This window comes from Bufo bufo, chromosome 5, assembly GCF_905171765.1.
Source record: "Bufo bufo chromosome 5, aBufBuf1.1, whole genome shotgun sequence".
Lineage (NCBI taxonomy): Eukaryota > Metazoa > Chordata > Amphibia > Anura > Bufonidae > Bufo > Bufo bufo.
The window spans coordinates 530,777,154-530,791,152 of record NC_053393.1 but is presented as its reverse complement, the minus strand read 5'-3'; the positions used below and the strand labels follow the sequence as shown (position 1 = coordinate 530,791,152).

Genomic DNA, 13,999 nt, shown 5'->3' with positions numbered 1-13,999 from the left:
TTTAGTCACTTAAAACAGCACATGAGCACTGTGGGTGACATTGTTAAGGGGGCAGGTAGGGTGACATTGAGACTTAAAAACCCCTCCGCCAGACCCCGCTAAGCCACGTCCAGACCCAGTTAGACCACACACCCTCCCTGATAGCACAAAATAAAAAACACATTATTTATAGGCTCATACATGAGCTTCAAAATCATCACAAAAAAAAAAAGTTTAAATCACCCCCCTTTCCGTATAATTAAAAAATAAATACCTAAATAACAGTCATTATAAACATCATGGATATCATCACGCAAAAATGCCCATACTATTAAAATATAAAAAAAATAATTCCAATATGGCGAATGGTGTAATGGAAAAAAGGGTCAAAATGGCCAATTTGCCTTTTTTTCATTGTTCTCTGTCCCAAAAAAATGTAATAAAATGTGATCAAAAAGTCACGCACACTCCAAAATGGTATCAATAAAAACTACAGCTCAATTATTATTTTTTTAATCAAAGTTTACATTTATTTTTACACTATTTAGACATAAAAAACATACACGTATGGGGTATCCTTGTAATCATACTGACCCATAGAATGAAGGGCATGGGTCAGTTTTGCCATTAACAAAACGGTGTGGGAAATAAACCCGTAAAACGGTGGAGGAATTGCGTTTCTTTCTTCCAATTCCACCCCAATTGGAATTTTTTTTTACCACTTCCCACTACAGTTTATGCCATAATTAATGGTGGAATTAGAAAGTACAACCTGTCCCACAAAAAATAAGCCCTCATACAGCTATGTGATCAGGAAACGAAAAAAACCTCCGGTAGCCTAAGGGTTAATAGCAATGCCTGTAAAGTAGGGGCCACCACAAATACCAGGACTGGTTCTGGGCGGTGCAGCTTCTGCTGCTCTTTGGAACCTCCTTGAGATGATAGCAGCAGATACAGACGTCTTAGGGGGTGTGGAAGCAGAGGGAGGCACTTCACAACTTACAGCTCCCAGTCCTTGTGCTGCTGCGATCACAGATCCACCCTCGTCTGCTCCTCTACAGTGCAGGGGCAGCACAGCACCATGGGGAGGCTGCTCAGCATAACCCTCGTTGGGGTGCTCCTGGCTATCCTGGGGGAAAGGATCGTGAATTTCAGGTGAGTAATTTTCAGCTGTGCTTCACTAGCACTGACTCCTGGGATTACTGCAATCTATAGTGACCGCCGTCCTGACTGCTGGGATCACTGCAATCTATAGTGACCGCCGTCCTGACTGCTGGGATCACTGCAATCTATAGTGACCGCCGTCCTGACTGCTGGGATCACTGCAATCTATAGTGACCGCCGTCCTGACTGCTGGGATCACTGCAATCTATAGTGACCGCCGTCCTGACTGCTGGGATCACTGCAATCTATAGTGACCGCCGTCCTGACTGCTGGGATCACTGCAATCTATAGTGACCGCCGTCCTGACTGCTGGGATCACTGCAATCTATAGTGACCGCCGTCCTGACTGCTGGGATCACTGCAATCTATAGTGAGCGCCGTCCTGACTGCTGGGATCACTGCAATCTATAGTGAGCGCCGTCCTGACTGCTGGGATCACTGCAATCTATAGTGACCGCCGTCCTGACTGCTGGGATCACTGCAATCTATAGTGAGCGCCGTCCTGACTGCTGGGATCACTGCAATCTATAGTGACCGCCGTCCTGACTGCTGGGATCACTGCAATCTATAGTGACCGGCGTCCTGACTGCTGGGATCACTGCAATCTATAGTGACCGCCGTCCTGACTGCTGGGATCACTGCAATCTATAGTGACCGCCGTCCTGACTCCTGGGATCACTGCAATCTATAGTGAGCGCCGTCCTGACTGCTGGGATCACTGCAATCTATAGTGAGCGCCGTCCTGACTGCTGGGATCACTGCAATCTATAGTGAGCGCCGTCCTGACTGCTGGGATCACTGCAATCTATAGTGAGCGCCGTCCTGACTGCTGGGATCACTGCAATCTATAGTGAGCGCCGTCCTGACTCCTGGGATCACTGCAATCTATAGTGAGCGCCGTCCTGACTCCTGGGATCACTGCAATCTATAGTGACCGCTGTCCTGACTCCTGGGATCACTGCAATCTATAGTGACCGCCGTCCTGACTCCTGGGATCACTGCAATCTATAGTGACCGCTGTCCTGACTCCTGGGATCACTGCAATCTATAGTGACCGCCGTCCTGACTGCTGGGATCACTGCAATCTATAGTGAGCGCCGTCCTGACTCCTGGGATCACTGCAATCTATAGTGAGCGCCGTCCTGACTCCTGGGATCACTGCAATCTATAGTGACCGCTGTCCTGACTCCTGGGATCACTGCAATCTATAGTGACCGCCGTCCTGACTCCTGGGATCACTGCAATCTATAGTGACCGCTGTCCTGACTCCTGGGATCACTGCAATCTATAGTGACCGCCGTCCTGACTCCTGTGCAGTGTATAATGTGATGGAAAGGAGGCAATACGGACACAATACATTAGTAAGTGCCTTGTATTAACGTTCTCTACATGATAAATGCCAGTTGCTGAAGTGAGAGGACCCCTTTAACCCCTTGAAGTGTGCTACACTTAATAGGGTTAGGAATAAATCTCTCGGTGTGTGCATTGCGGGTTTCCTATGTGTGATTGGTGTGTGGTATGTATGATCTATGTATCAGTGGTGTGTGTGCAGCATGTGACATATGCATCAGTGGCATGTGAGCCACGTATAAGCGTCTTATGTGCCACGTGTGTTCAGTGAGTGATCGGTGTGCGCTGCGTGTGTCTTGTTTCTGACTGACTTAGGCCCCTTTCACACGGGCGAGTGCAATGCGTGAGGTGAACGCCTTGCACCCGCACTGAATCCGGACCCATTCATTTCTATGGGGCTGTTCACATGAGCGGTGATTTTCACGCATCACTTGTGTGTTGCGTGAAAATCGCAGCATCCTCTATTTTGTGCGTTTTTCACGCAACGCAGGCCCCATAGAAGTGAATGGGGCTGCGTGAAAATCGCAAGCAAGGCAGATGCGGTGCGATTTTCACGCATGGTTGCTAGGAGACGATCGGGATGGAGACCCGATCATTATTATTATTTTCCCTTATAACATGGTTATAAGGGAAAATAATAGCATTCTGAATACAGAATGCATAGTACAATAGCGCTGGAGGGGTTAAAAATAAAATAAAATAATAATTTAACTCGCCTTAATCCACTTGTTTGCGCAGCCGGCATCTCTTCTGTCTTCATCTGTGAGGAAAAGGACATTTGATGACGTCACTACGCTCATCACATGGTCCATCACATGATCCATCACCATGGATCGTGTGCTGCCCGTTGCCGTATTGCGGATCCGCAATACGCTGGTGCCGTTCCGCGGGCATTCCGCATCACGCATGCAAATCAATTCACTTCAATGGGTCTGCAAATCCAGAGATGCGAAATGGAAGCACGGAACGGAACCTTATGGAAGCACTACGGAGAACATGTCCTATCTTTTTGCGGAACGGCCGGATCGCGGATCCATTAAAGTGAATGGGTCCGCGATCCGCTGCGGCTGCTCCATGGTCGGTGTTTGTGCATTGCGGCCTGCAATTTGCAGGCCGCAGCACGGCCACGTGTGCAGGAGGCCTTAAGTGCAGGATATCCATATATGTGTAAATTCTGCCACATGTATGCTTGTGCGTGTTGCTGTGACTGTCCGCCATCATACTTCATCTGTAATATTTCTGTTATCGCTGTAAGGGATCATGAACACGACCGTTGGATGTTTTGCAGTCCGCAAATTGCGGATCCACGAAACATGGATACCGGGTGTGTGCATTCCACATTATGCGGAACAGAACATCCGGCCTCTGATAGAACCGTCCTGTCCTTGTCTGTAATGGCGACAATAATAGGACGTGTTCTATCATTGTGCAGAACGGCCATGAGGACATACAGACACGGAATGCACACAGAGTCATTTTTATTTTTTTTTGCGGCCCTATTGAAGTGAATGGAACGGTACAGACATGGAAAAAAAAATAAGTTTGTGTGCAGAAGCCCTAAGGGTTCTTTCACATGAGCGGATCCTGCGCGTGTCATCCGCTGCGTGAAAGAGAGCCAAGCCCCGCTCCGGACAGCAGAGACCCGGAGCAGTAATATGATGATCGCGCTCCGTGCTTCTCTCTGATCTTTTTTACTAGAAAATCACAGAGAGATAAAGTTGTCACCGTGATTCTGTAGTAAAAAGATCAGAGAGGCAAAGAGCGTTAATAATCATGTTACTGCTCCGGGTCTCTGCTGTCCGGAGCGGGGCTTGGCTCGCTTTCACGCAGCGGATTCCGCGTACGGCAACCACTCGTGTGAAAGAGGCCTAAGGTGGGCCCCCAGAATCAGTTACACTGGTAGGCCCTAAGTACCCCAGTCCGACACTACCTTAATCTGGTGACCGGTGTCCTGACTAATGGGATTCCATTGTAATCTATAGTGACTGGTGTCCTGACTACTGGGATCATTGTAATTAGGGTACCACTTGGATCCGAACCGGAGTTCGGGAAATGTTTTTTACAGTACAAATTAATTTATGAAGTTATTATGCAAAGTCTCGCGAGACTTTGCAAAGCAATAACTTCAGCTCACCAGAGCCAATACATTCTAATACTGTACGGAGCTCCTGCTTCGTACAGTATTAGAACAAAGTTTTTTGCAAATCGACTTCAGATGTTTCATCTGAAGTCGATTCGCTTATTCCTAAATGTAATCTATAGTGATCAGTGTCCTGACTCCATCGTAATCTATATTGACCGGTGTCCTGACTCCTGGGATCTTTGCAATCTATTGTGACCAGTGTCCTTGTAACAGCGGCTGCTGTGCGCCGCTGTTCCCCTGCTTACCGCCGCGGTCCCGGGCACTGTGTTCAGCGGTGATCTGTGGTCAGAGTTTCCCATTTACTGCTGCAGCTCTGGGCTTTGTTTGTGTAGGTGCTGTGGTTTTCTGCAGCACTTCCTCAAAGGGTAACTGTCATGTTTTCATCAAAAAAATCTGTTTTAGCATATGTTATTGCTGCAGCAGCATTACGCATAAAGCAATCTTTAGTTTCTTCACATATCACTGTTTTCCTTGAGTTTTCCCCTTAGTTACGGCTGTCTTGAATCCTACAATATGAGGATCTTCTCAAGATGGCTCCTCTGCCAGTTCTCTGTTGCCAAAACTGCTTTCCCTCACTTCCCATACACACTTGCTGTAGCCAGCAGCTCCCTGCCAGCCAATCAGATTGGATTACTGAGAGACACGCCTCCTCCCTCTGAAGCCTAATGCAGGCATGCAGTGTGAAGGACCGCCCCTCCGTCTAACTGTCTTCCTAGCCGGAGACAGATGAGCCATAGCAACGGTCTTTTAACCACCTCAGCCCCCAGTGCTTAAACACCCTGAAAGACCAGGCCACTTTTTACACTTCTGACCTACACTACTTTCACCGTTTATTGCTCGGTCATGCAACTTACCACCCAAATGAATTTTACCTCCTTTTCTTCTCACTAATAGAGCTTTCATTTGGTGGTATTTCATTGCTGCTGACATTTTTACTTTTTTTGTTATTAATCGAAATTTAACGATTTTTTTGCAAAAAAATGACATTTTTCACTTTCAGTTGTAAAATTTTGCAAAAAAAACGAGATCCATATAGAAATTTTGCTCTAAATTTATAGTTCTACATGTCTTTGATAAAAAAAAAATGTTTGGGTAAAAAAAAAATGGTTTGGGTAAAAGTTATAGCGTTTACAAACTATGGTACAAAAATGTGAATTTCCGCTTTTTGAAGCAGCTCTGACTTTCTGAGCACCTGTCATGTTTCCTGAGGTTCTACAATGCCCAGACAGTACAAACACCCCACAAATGACCCCATTTCTGAAAGTACACACCCTAAGGTATTCGCTGATGGGCATAGTGAGTTCATAGAACTTTTTATTTTTTGTCACAAGTTAGCGGAAAATTATGATTTTTTTTTTTTTTTTTTTTTTCTTACAAAGTCTCATATTCCACTAACTTGTGACAAAAAATAAAAAGTTTTATGAACTCACTATGCCCATCAGCGAATACCTTGGGGTCTCTTCTTTCCAAAATGGGGTCACTTGTGGGGTAGTTATACTGCCCTGGCATTCTAGGGGCCCAAATGTGTGGTAAGGAGTTTGAAATCAAATTCTGTAAAAAATGACCTGTGAAATCCGAAAGGTGCTCTTTGGAATATGGGCCCCTTTGCCCACCTAGGCTGCAAAAAAGTGTCACACATCTGGTATCTCCGTACTCAGGAGAAGGTGGGGAATGTGTTTTGGGGTGTCATTTTATATATACCCATGCTGGGTGAGAGAAATATCTTGGCAAAAGACAACTTTTCCCATTTTTTTATACAAAGTTGTCATTTGACCAAGATATTTATCTCACCCAGCATGGGTATATGTAAAAAGACACCCCAAAACACATTCCTCAACTTCTCCTGAGTACGGGGATACCAGATGTGTGACACTTTTTTGCAGCCTAGGTGGGCAAAGGGGCCCATATTCCAAAGAGCACCTTTCGGATTTCACTCCTCATTTTTTCCTGAATTTGATTTCAAACTCCTTACCACACATTTGGGCCCCTAGAATACCAGGGCAGTATAACTACCCCACAAGTGACCCCATTTTGGAAAGAAGACACCCCAAGGTATTCCGTGAGGGGCATGGCGAGTTCCTAGAATTTTTTATTTTTTGTCACAAGTTAGTGGAAAATGATGATTTTTTTTTAAATTTTTTTTTTCATACAAAGTCTCATATTCCACAAACTTGTGACAAAAAATAAAAACTTCCATGAACTCACTATGCCCATCAGCGAATACCTTGGGGTCTCTTCTTTCCAAAATGGGGTCACTTGTGGGGTAGTTATACTGCCCTGGCATTCTAGGGGCCCAAATGTGTGGTAAGTAGGTAAATGACCTGTGAAATCCGAAAGGTGCTCTTTGGAATGTGGGCCCCTTTGCCCACCTAGGCTGCAAAAAAGTGTCACACATCTGGTATCTCTGTATTCAGGAGAAGTTGAGGAATGTGTTTTGGGGTGTCTTTTTACATATACCCATGCTGGGTGAGATAAATATCTTGGTCAAATGCCAACTTTGTATAAAAAAATGGGAAAAGTTGTCTTTTGCCAAGATATTTCTCTCACCCAGCATGGGTATATGTAAAATGACACCCCAAAACACATTCCCCAACTTCTCCCGATTACGGAGATACCAGATGTGTGACACTTTTTTGCAGCCTAGGTGGGCAAAGGGGCCCATATTCAAAAGAGCACCTTTCGGATTTCACAGGTCATTTTTTACAGAATTTGATTTCAAACTCCTTACCACACATTTGGGCCCCTAGAATGCCAGGGCAGTATAACTACCCCACAAGTGACCCCATTTTGGAAAGAAGAGACCCCAAGGTATTCGCTGATGGGCATAGTGAGTTCATGGAACTTTTTATTCTTTGTCACAAGTTAGTGGAATATGAGACTTTGTATGAAAAAAAAAATAAAAAAAAAAATAAGCATTTTCCACTAACTTGTGACAAAAAATAAAAAATTCTAGGAACTCGCCATGCCCCTCACGGAATACCTTGGGGTGTCTTCTTTCCAAAATGGGGTCACTTGTGGGGTAGTTATACTGCCCTGGCATTTTCCAGGGGCCCTAATGTGTGGTAAGTAGGTAAATGACCTGTGAAATCCTAAAGGTGCTCTTTGGAATATGGGCCCCTTTGCCCACCTAGGCTGCAAAAAAGTGTCACACATGTGGTATCGCCGTATTCAGGAGAAGTTGGGGAATGTGTTTTGGGGTGTCATTTTACATATACCCATGCTGGGTGAGAGAAATATCTTGGCAAAAGACAACTTTTCCCATTTTTTTATACAAAGTTGGCATTTGACCAAGATATTTCTCTCACCCAGCATGGGTATATGTAAAATGACACCCCAAAACACATTCCCCAACTTCTCCTGAGTACGGCGATACCAGATGTGTGACACTTTTTTGCAGCCTAGATGCGCAAAGGTGCCCAAATTCCTTTTAGGAGGGCATTTTTAGACATTTGGATACCAGACTTCTTCTCACGCTTTGGGGCCCCTAGAATGCCAGAGCAGTATAAATACCCCACATGTGACCCCATTTTGGAAAGAAGACACCCCAAGGTATTCAATGAGGGGCATGGCGAGTTCATAGAAATTTTTTTTTTTTGGCACAAGTTAGCGGAAATTGATATTTTTAATTTTTTTCTCACAAAGTCTCCCGTTCCGCTAACTTGGGACAAAAAATTCAATCTTTCATGGACTCAATATGCCCCTCACGGAATACCTGGGGGTGTCTTCTTTCCGAAATGGGGTCACATGTGGGGTATTTATACTGCCCTGGCATTCTAGGGGCCCTAAAGCGTGAGAAGAAGTCTGGAATATAAATGTCTAAAAAATTTTACGCATTTGGATTCCGTGAGGGGTATGGTGAGTTCATGTGAGATTTTATTTTTTGACACAAGTTAGTGGAATATGAGACTTTGTAAGAAAAAAAAAAAAAAATTCTGCTAACTTGGGCCAAAAAAATATCTGAATGGAGCCTTACAGGGGGGTGATCAATGACAGGGGGGTGATCAATGACAGGGGGGTTGATCAATGACAGGGGGGTGATCAATGACAGGGGGGTGATCAGGGAGTCTATATGGGGTGATCACCACAGTCATTGATCATGCCCCTGTAAGGCTTCATTCAGACGTCCGGATGCGTTTTGCGGATCGGATCCATCTATCAGTGCATCCGTAAAAATCATGCGGACATCTGAATGGAGCTTTACAGGGGGGTGATCAATGACAGGGGGGTGATCAGGGAGTCTATATGGGGTGATCACCACAGTCATTGATCATGCCCCTGTAAGGCTTCATTCAGACGTCCGGATGCGTTTTGCGGATCGGATCCATCTATCAGTGCATCCGTAAAAATCATGCGGACATCTGAATGGAGCTTTACAGGGGGGTGATCAATGACAGGGGGGTGATCAGGGAGTCTATATGGGGTGATCACCACAGTCATTGATCATGCCCCTGTAAGGCTTCATTCAGACGTCCGGATGCGTTTTGCGGATCGGATCCATCTATCAGTGCATCCGTAAAAATCATGCGGACATCTGAATGGAGCTTTACAGGGGGGTGATCAGGGAGTCTATATGGGGTGATCACCACAGTCATTGATCATGCCCCTGTAAGGCTTCATTCAGACGTCCGGATGCGTTTTGCGGATCGGATCCATCTATCAGTGCATCCGTAAAAATCATGCGGACATCTGAATGGAGCTTTACAGGGGGGTGATCAGGGAGTCTATATGGGGTGATCACCACAGTCATTGATCATGCCCCTGTAAGGCTTCATTCAGACGTCCGGATGCGTTTTGCGGATCTGATCCATCTATCAGTGGATCCGTAAAAATCATGCGGACATCTGAATGGAGCTTTACCGGGGGGTAATCAATGACAGGGGGGTGATCAATGACAGGGGGGTGATCAGGGAGTCTATATGGGGTGATCAGGGGCTAATAAGGGGTTAATAAGTGACGGGGGGGGGGTGTAGTGTAGTGTAGTGGTGCTTGGTGGGACTTTACTGAGCTACCTGTGTCCTCTGGTGGTCGATCCAAACAAATGGGACCACCAGAGGACCAGGTAGCAGGTATATTAGACGCTGTTATCAAAACAGCGTCTAATATACCTGTTAGGGGTTAAAAAAAACACATCTCCAGCCTGCCAGCGAACGATCGCCGCTGGCAGGCTGGAGATCAACTCTCTTACCTTCCGTTCCTGTGAGCGCGCGCGCCTGTGTGCGCGCGTTCACAGGAAATCTCGCCCATCGCGAGATGACGCATATATGCGTGACTCTGCGCAGGGCTGCCACCTCCGGAACGCGATCCTGCGTTAGGCGGTCCGGAGGTGGTTAAGGGAGCAGTGGAAAGGGACAGAGGACATTAATAAAAGCTGTTATTATAAGGCAGGCATCCTCAAACTGCGGCCCTCCAGCTGTTGCAAAACTACAACTCCCAGCATGCCCGAACAGCCTCCAGGTATCAGACTACAGCAGGGCATTGTGGGAGTTGTAGTTTTACAACAGCTGGAGGGCCGCAGTTTGAGGATGCCTGTTATAAGGTAATTACAGATCTTTTGACAATCATTGACAGACTAACTCAGGTGTACATGCCTAGCGCTAATAAACTAGCAAATAAAAAAAAAAATTACAGTTATCCTTTAAAGGGAATCTGTCACCTAGTTTTACCCTATAGAGCTGCGGACATGCACGGATAGATCTCCGCTAGCATGTCCGCAATATACCTGTCTCATAGCTCTGTGTGGTTTTATTTCATTTAAAAAAAATGATTTTATAGATATGTAAATTAGCCAAGTAAGGTGCCCAAGGCGTGGTTACTTACGGTTAAGGAGCCCGGCCACGCCCCGTGTGAAGGAGCCCATCAGCGCCTGCATCCAGGAATCTCCTCCTTGCTCACAAAGTTACAGTGCCGTAATCTCGCGATGCGCGAGCTAGTGCATGCACAGTGCCGGCAAAGTGTTCGTTCCCTTTGCTGGCATCAGCTTCAGTGAATGAACTGCGCATGCGCTAGCTTGCGCATTGCGAGATTACGGCACTGTAACTTTGTGAGCAAGGAAAAGATTCCTGGATGCAGGCAGTGCTGGGCTCCTTCACAGGGGGCGTGGCCGGGCTCCTTAACCGTAAGTAACCACGCCTTGGGCACCTTACTTGGCTAATTTACATATCCATAAAATAATTTTTTTAAACGAAATAAAACCACACAGCCCTATGGGACCGGTATATTGCGGACATGCTAGCGGAGATCTATCCGTGCATGTCCGCAGCTCTATAGGGTAAAACTAGGTGACAGAATCCCTCTAAAGGCTGGCGCTCGTCATTTCCTGGGCTTTATGGGTTAGGTCATGTGACCTTGCTGACCAATCCTAGCCCTCATGCGCATATATAAGTGGCTCAGCCCCCTTCCCAGATGCCTCAGTGTCAAGGTGTTGTGCTAAAGATCCTGATACTAACGTGTGTTCCTGACTTGTACTTCGTTCCTGGATTCTGATCACAGTCTGATCCCTTTCTGCTTGCCTTGACTCTCCTGTTGCCGCCTCGGATTGCCTCACCTGTACCTGTGCCGCCTGCTGTGACCTTTCGCCTGTCTGACTACACCTCTGCCTCATCCTTCGGTCCTGCACTGTTGCTCCTAGTAACGACTCCGCCTGTACTTCTGGTACCTCCTGGTCCGCCTGGACCAGCTGCCTCGTGTACCTATCCTCCTCAAGAGGTAGCGACCTGGTGTTTCCCTCTGGAAAGTCTATCCCCACCAACAGGGGTACGGTGAAGAATTGAGGGGTTGACACGTGGCACAGTGGGTTCACACTGGCTGGTTCGTGACAGTCCTGACTCGTGAGATCATTGTGATCTATAGTGACCGGTGTCCTGACTCCTGGGATCATTGTGATCTATAGTGACCGGTGTCCTGACTCCTGGGATCATTGTGATCTATAGTGACCGGTGTCCCGACTCCTGGGATCATTGTGATCTATAGTGACCGGTGTCCTGACTCCTGGGATCATTGTGATCTATAGTGACCGGTGTCCCGACTCCTGGGATCATTGTGATCTATAGTGACCGGTGTCCTCATTCTGTCGCTGTGAGATGGCACTGGGACAATTATTAGGGGTGGAATAGGAGGCATGGTAAATCTGCACGTGATCTAAAGAGTAAATGACACCATTATTTTTTTTCTTAAATAGGTCCAAAATTCTACAGTGATTCATTTTTTATTTACAGAGCTCCAAATCCACTGCATAGACGTAGGGGTAAATTTATGAAGACTGTCATTTCTTACTCCATACATAAAAAATAAATTAATGCTGGATTAAACATGCTCCAAATTTATTAAGAGGTTCATATTTCTCCTGTAATTTAAGGTCTGCACCCTCCCTTCCCACTTCTCAGCAAAGTCACAAAAATGGCATAAAACAGCAACATTTCTTGCCCAAATAGTGTTTGTATTAAAATTTGCAACTTTTTTCTGATGCACTAAATTCCCCCCATTGTAGTTACAAGACAAAATTCTGGTTGCCTGCAGTCACCACTGGGTGGCGCTTAGAAGCTAACCACATTTGTGGCATCCACTGTATGGCAGATGTCACCGACGGTCTTTAAACATGGCGCATCCTCAGGAGGATGGCGCCATAGCCGTCAGATGACTACTGTGTTATACCGCAGCAGGCAGTATCCATGATCGGAGATAACTGAGATAAAAACAGCGGTCCCAGCATACATCTGTTGATCTACGGTTCCACATGGGGAAGCAGATCGCCATGCAAACAGCTTCATTGGGGGTTTGCACGTCTTTCTTGACTATTTTCCTTTTATGTCTAATCAGTTTTGATTCTGATGGTGATGCGCTGAAAAGGCCAGTGATTGGCTGCAGCATAACTATAGGGGTCTCAGCAATTGCAACTGTGACCTGGTCCACAAGCCAAGTCACTCATAGTCCCCCTCATCGCAGTAAGGCTGGCTGTACTTGTTTGATCTCCTTTCTGTTCTCGTTTGATGTCTGTCAGCCAAAATATTGTATTTCTGAAAAGTTGGAGTGAAGGAGACTGGGGGAGAAGAAATCGAATGCACAGGATGCAGATGGCGTTTAAACACACACAGTGTTATTTGAAAAAAATTACGCCTGATGAGGGACAAAGCCTCAAAAAATGAGACCTTTACATGGCCAGATGCCCGCAGATGCTTAGAGTGCTGGCGGTGTCTAGGGGTATGCAGTGACTAAAGTAAGATCCATATAGGACCTACAGCCCAAGCAGTTTAAAGTTGGATGTTCATGCATTGGCTGACATCAGAGATCAGACCCTCTGTCAAACACCTTAGATGCTGCGGTCACTATTTGGGTAGCAGACTACTCCAATCGGAGAAGATGTAACCGCACTGTAATCTCCCATTAATTATGCTGCATCACTTAAGGGGGTTGTCCCATCTTGGACATTGGTGGCATATCGCTAGGCTATGCCCCCGATGTCTGAAAGGGGGGGGGGGGGGGGAGCCCGGAGTGCATGGAAGGCCCCGTCCCTATGTCTGTAGTTATGTATTTATCATTGACACAGTTTTCCGTCCCAAGTCCCTATCTGGAGCTTGGGCAGGCCCTGCTTCCCCTCTGCTCAGGCCCCCCCCCCCCCCCCCTTGTGTGCAAACCGCCGATGGGCAATGTCCCACCTGTGATCTGTCTCCTCCTGATCGACCCTGACCCAGCCAGTGACATACTGCAACGCCGCCCATTCTCCTCTGTTTGCTGGGTGCTTGCATTGCACTGGCCAATCAGCATTTAGTGGTGCAAAGCTCCTGCTGCTGATTGGCCAGTGTGCGAGTCGCAGGCTCAGCAGACAGCAGCAGATCAGAGCAGAACTGTGCAGGCAGGTGGATGGGCAGGGCTGCAGTCTTGTGCTTACCGCGGTCACTGCCTGCCCTGTGAGAGATCAGTATGGCCGGACTGGAGAGCGTAGCCTTAGGGTAGGCCAGCATGACGAGGTGGGGCGGCGGCGAGTTAGGATAGGGGGGTTAGGAGTTTTGTTTAGAAGTAGGGGCGGAGAGAAAAGAGGGGAGGTCTTAAATAAGTAGGTGAAAGGGGAGAGGGAGCCATTTTAGGATCGCAAGCAGAGGTAGAGATAGTGCAGTGTTTATCCCCCAACCTTAGCCTACCGTCATGTCTGAGGTCGAGGAGTTGATCAGGCAGCTCAGGTCGAGGGCGGAAGCGCAGGGCCCACAATGGTTGCAGGCGCAGCTTCAAGGCCTGCGGACAGGAGCGAGGAGTGTGGGGCCGGGCCCTTGCAGCAGGAGACGCGCCGGTCACGGCGTACTTGCCCGCCGGTGCGCCTGAGTCCCGAGTTGACCCCAAGAGTCCGGCGCCGGGTCCGTAACCCCTCTAGGG

At 47.0% G+C, this 13,999-nt stretch overlaps 1 protein-coding gene across 1 annotated transcript in view; it reads left to right on the top strand.

Moving 5' to 3' along the window:
- The first annotated feature begins 981 nt into the window (after nt 1-981).
- LOC121000644 (serum paraoxonase/arylesterase 2-like) overlaps nt 982-13,999 on the top strand; it is a 44,136-nt gene continuing 31,118 nt past the window's right edge. The window contains exon 1 of the mRNA XM_040431214.1: nt 982-1,134. Within this exon, the coding sequence (XP_040287148.1) occupies nt 1,061-1,134 (74 nt within the window). The 5' untranslated portion in view covers nt 982-1,060. The remainder of the gene's footprint in view (nt 1,135-13,999) is intronic.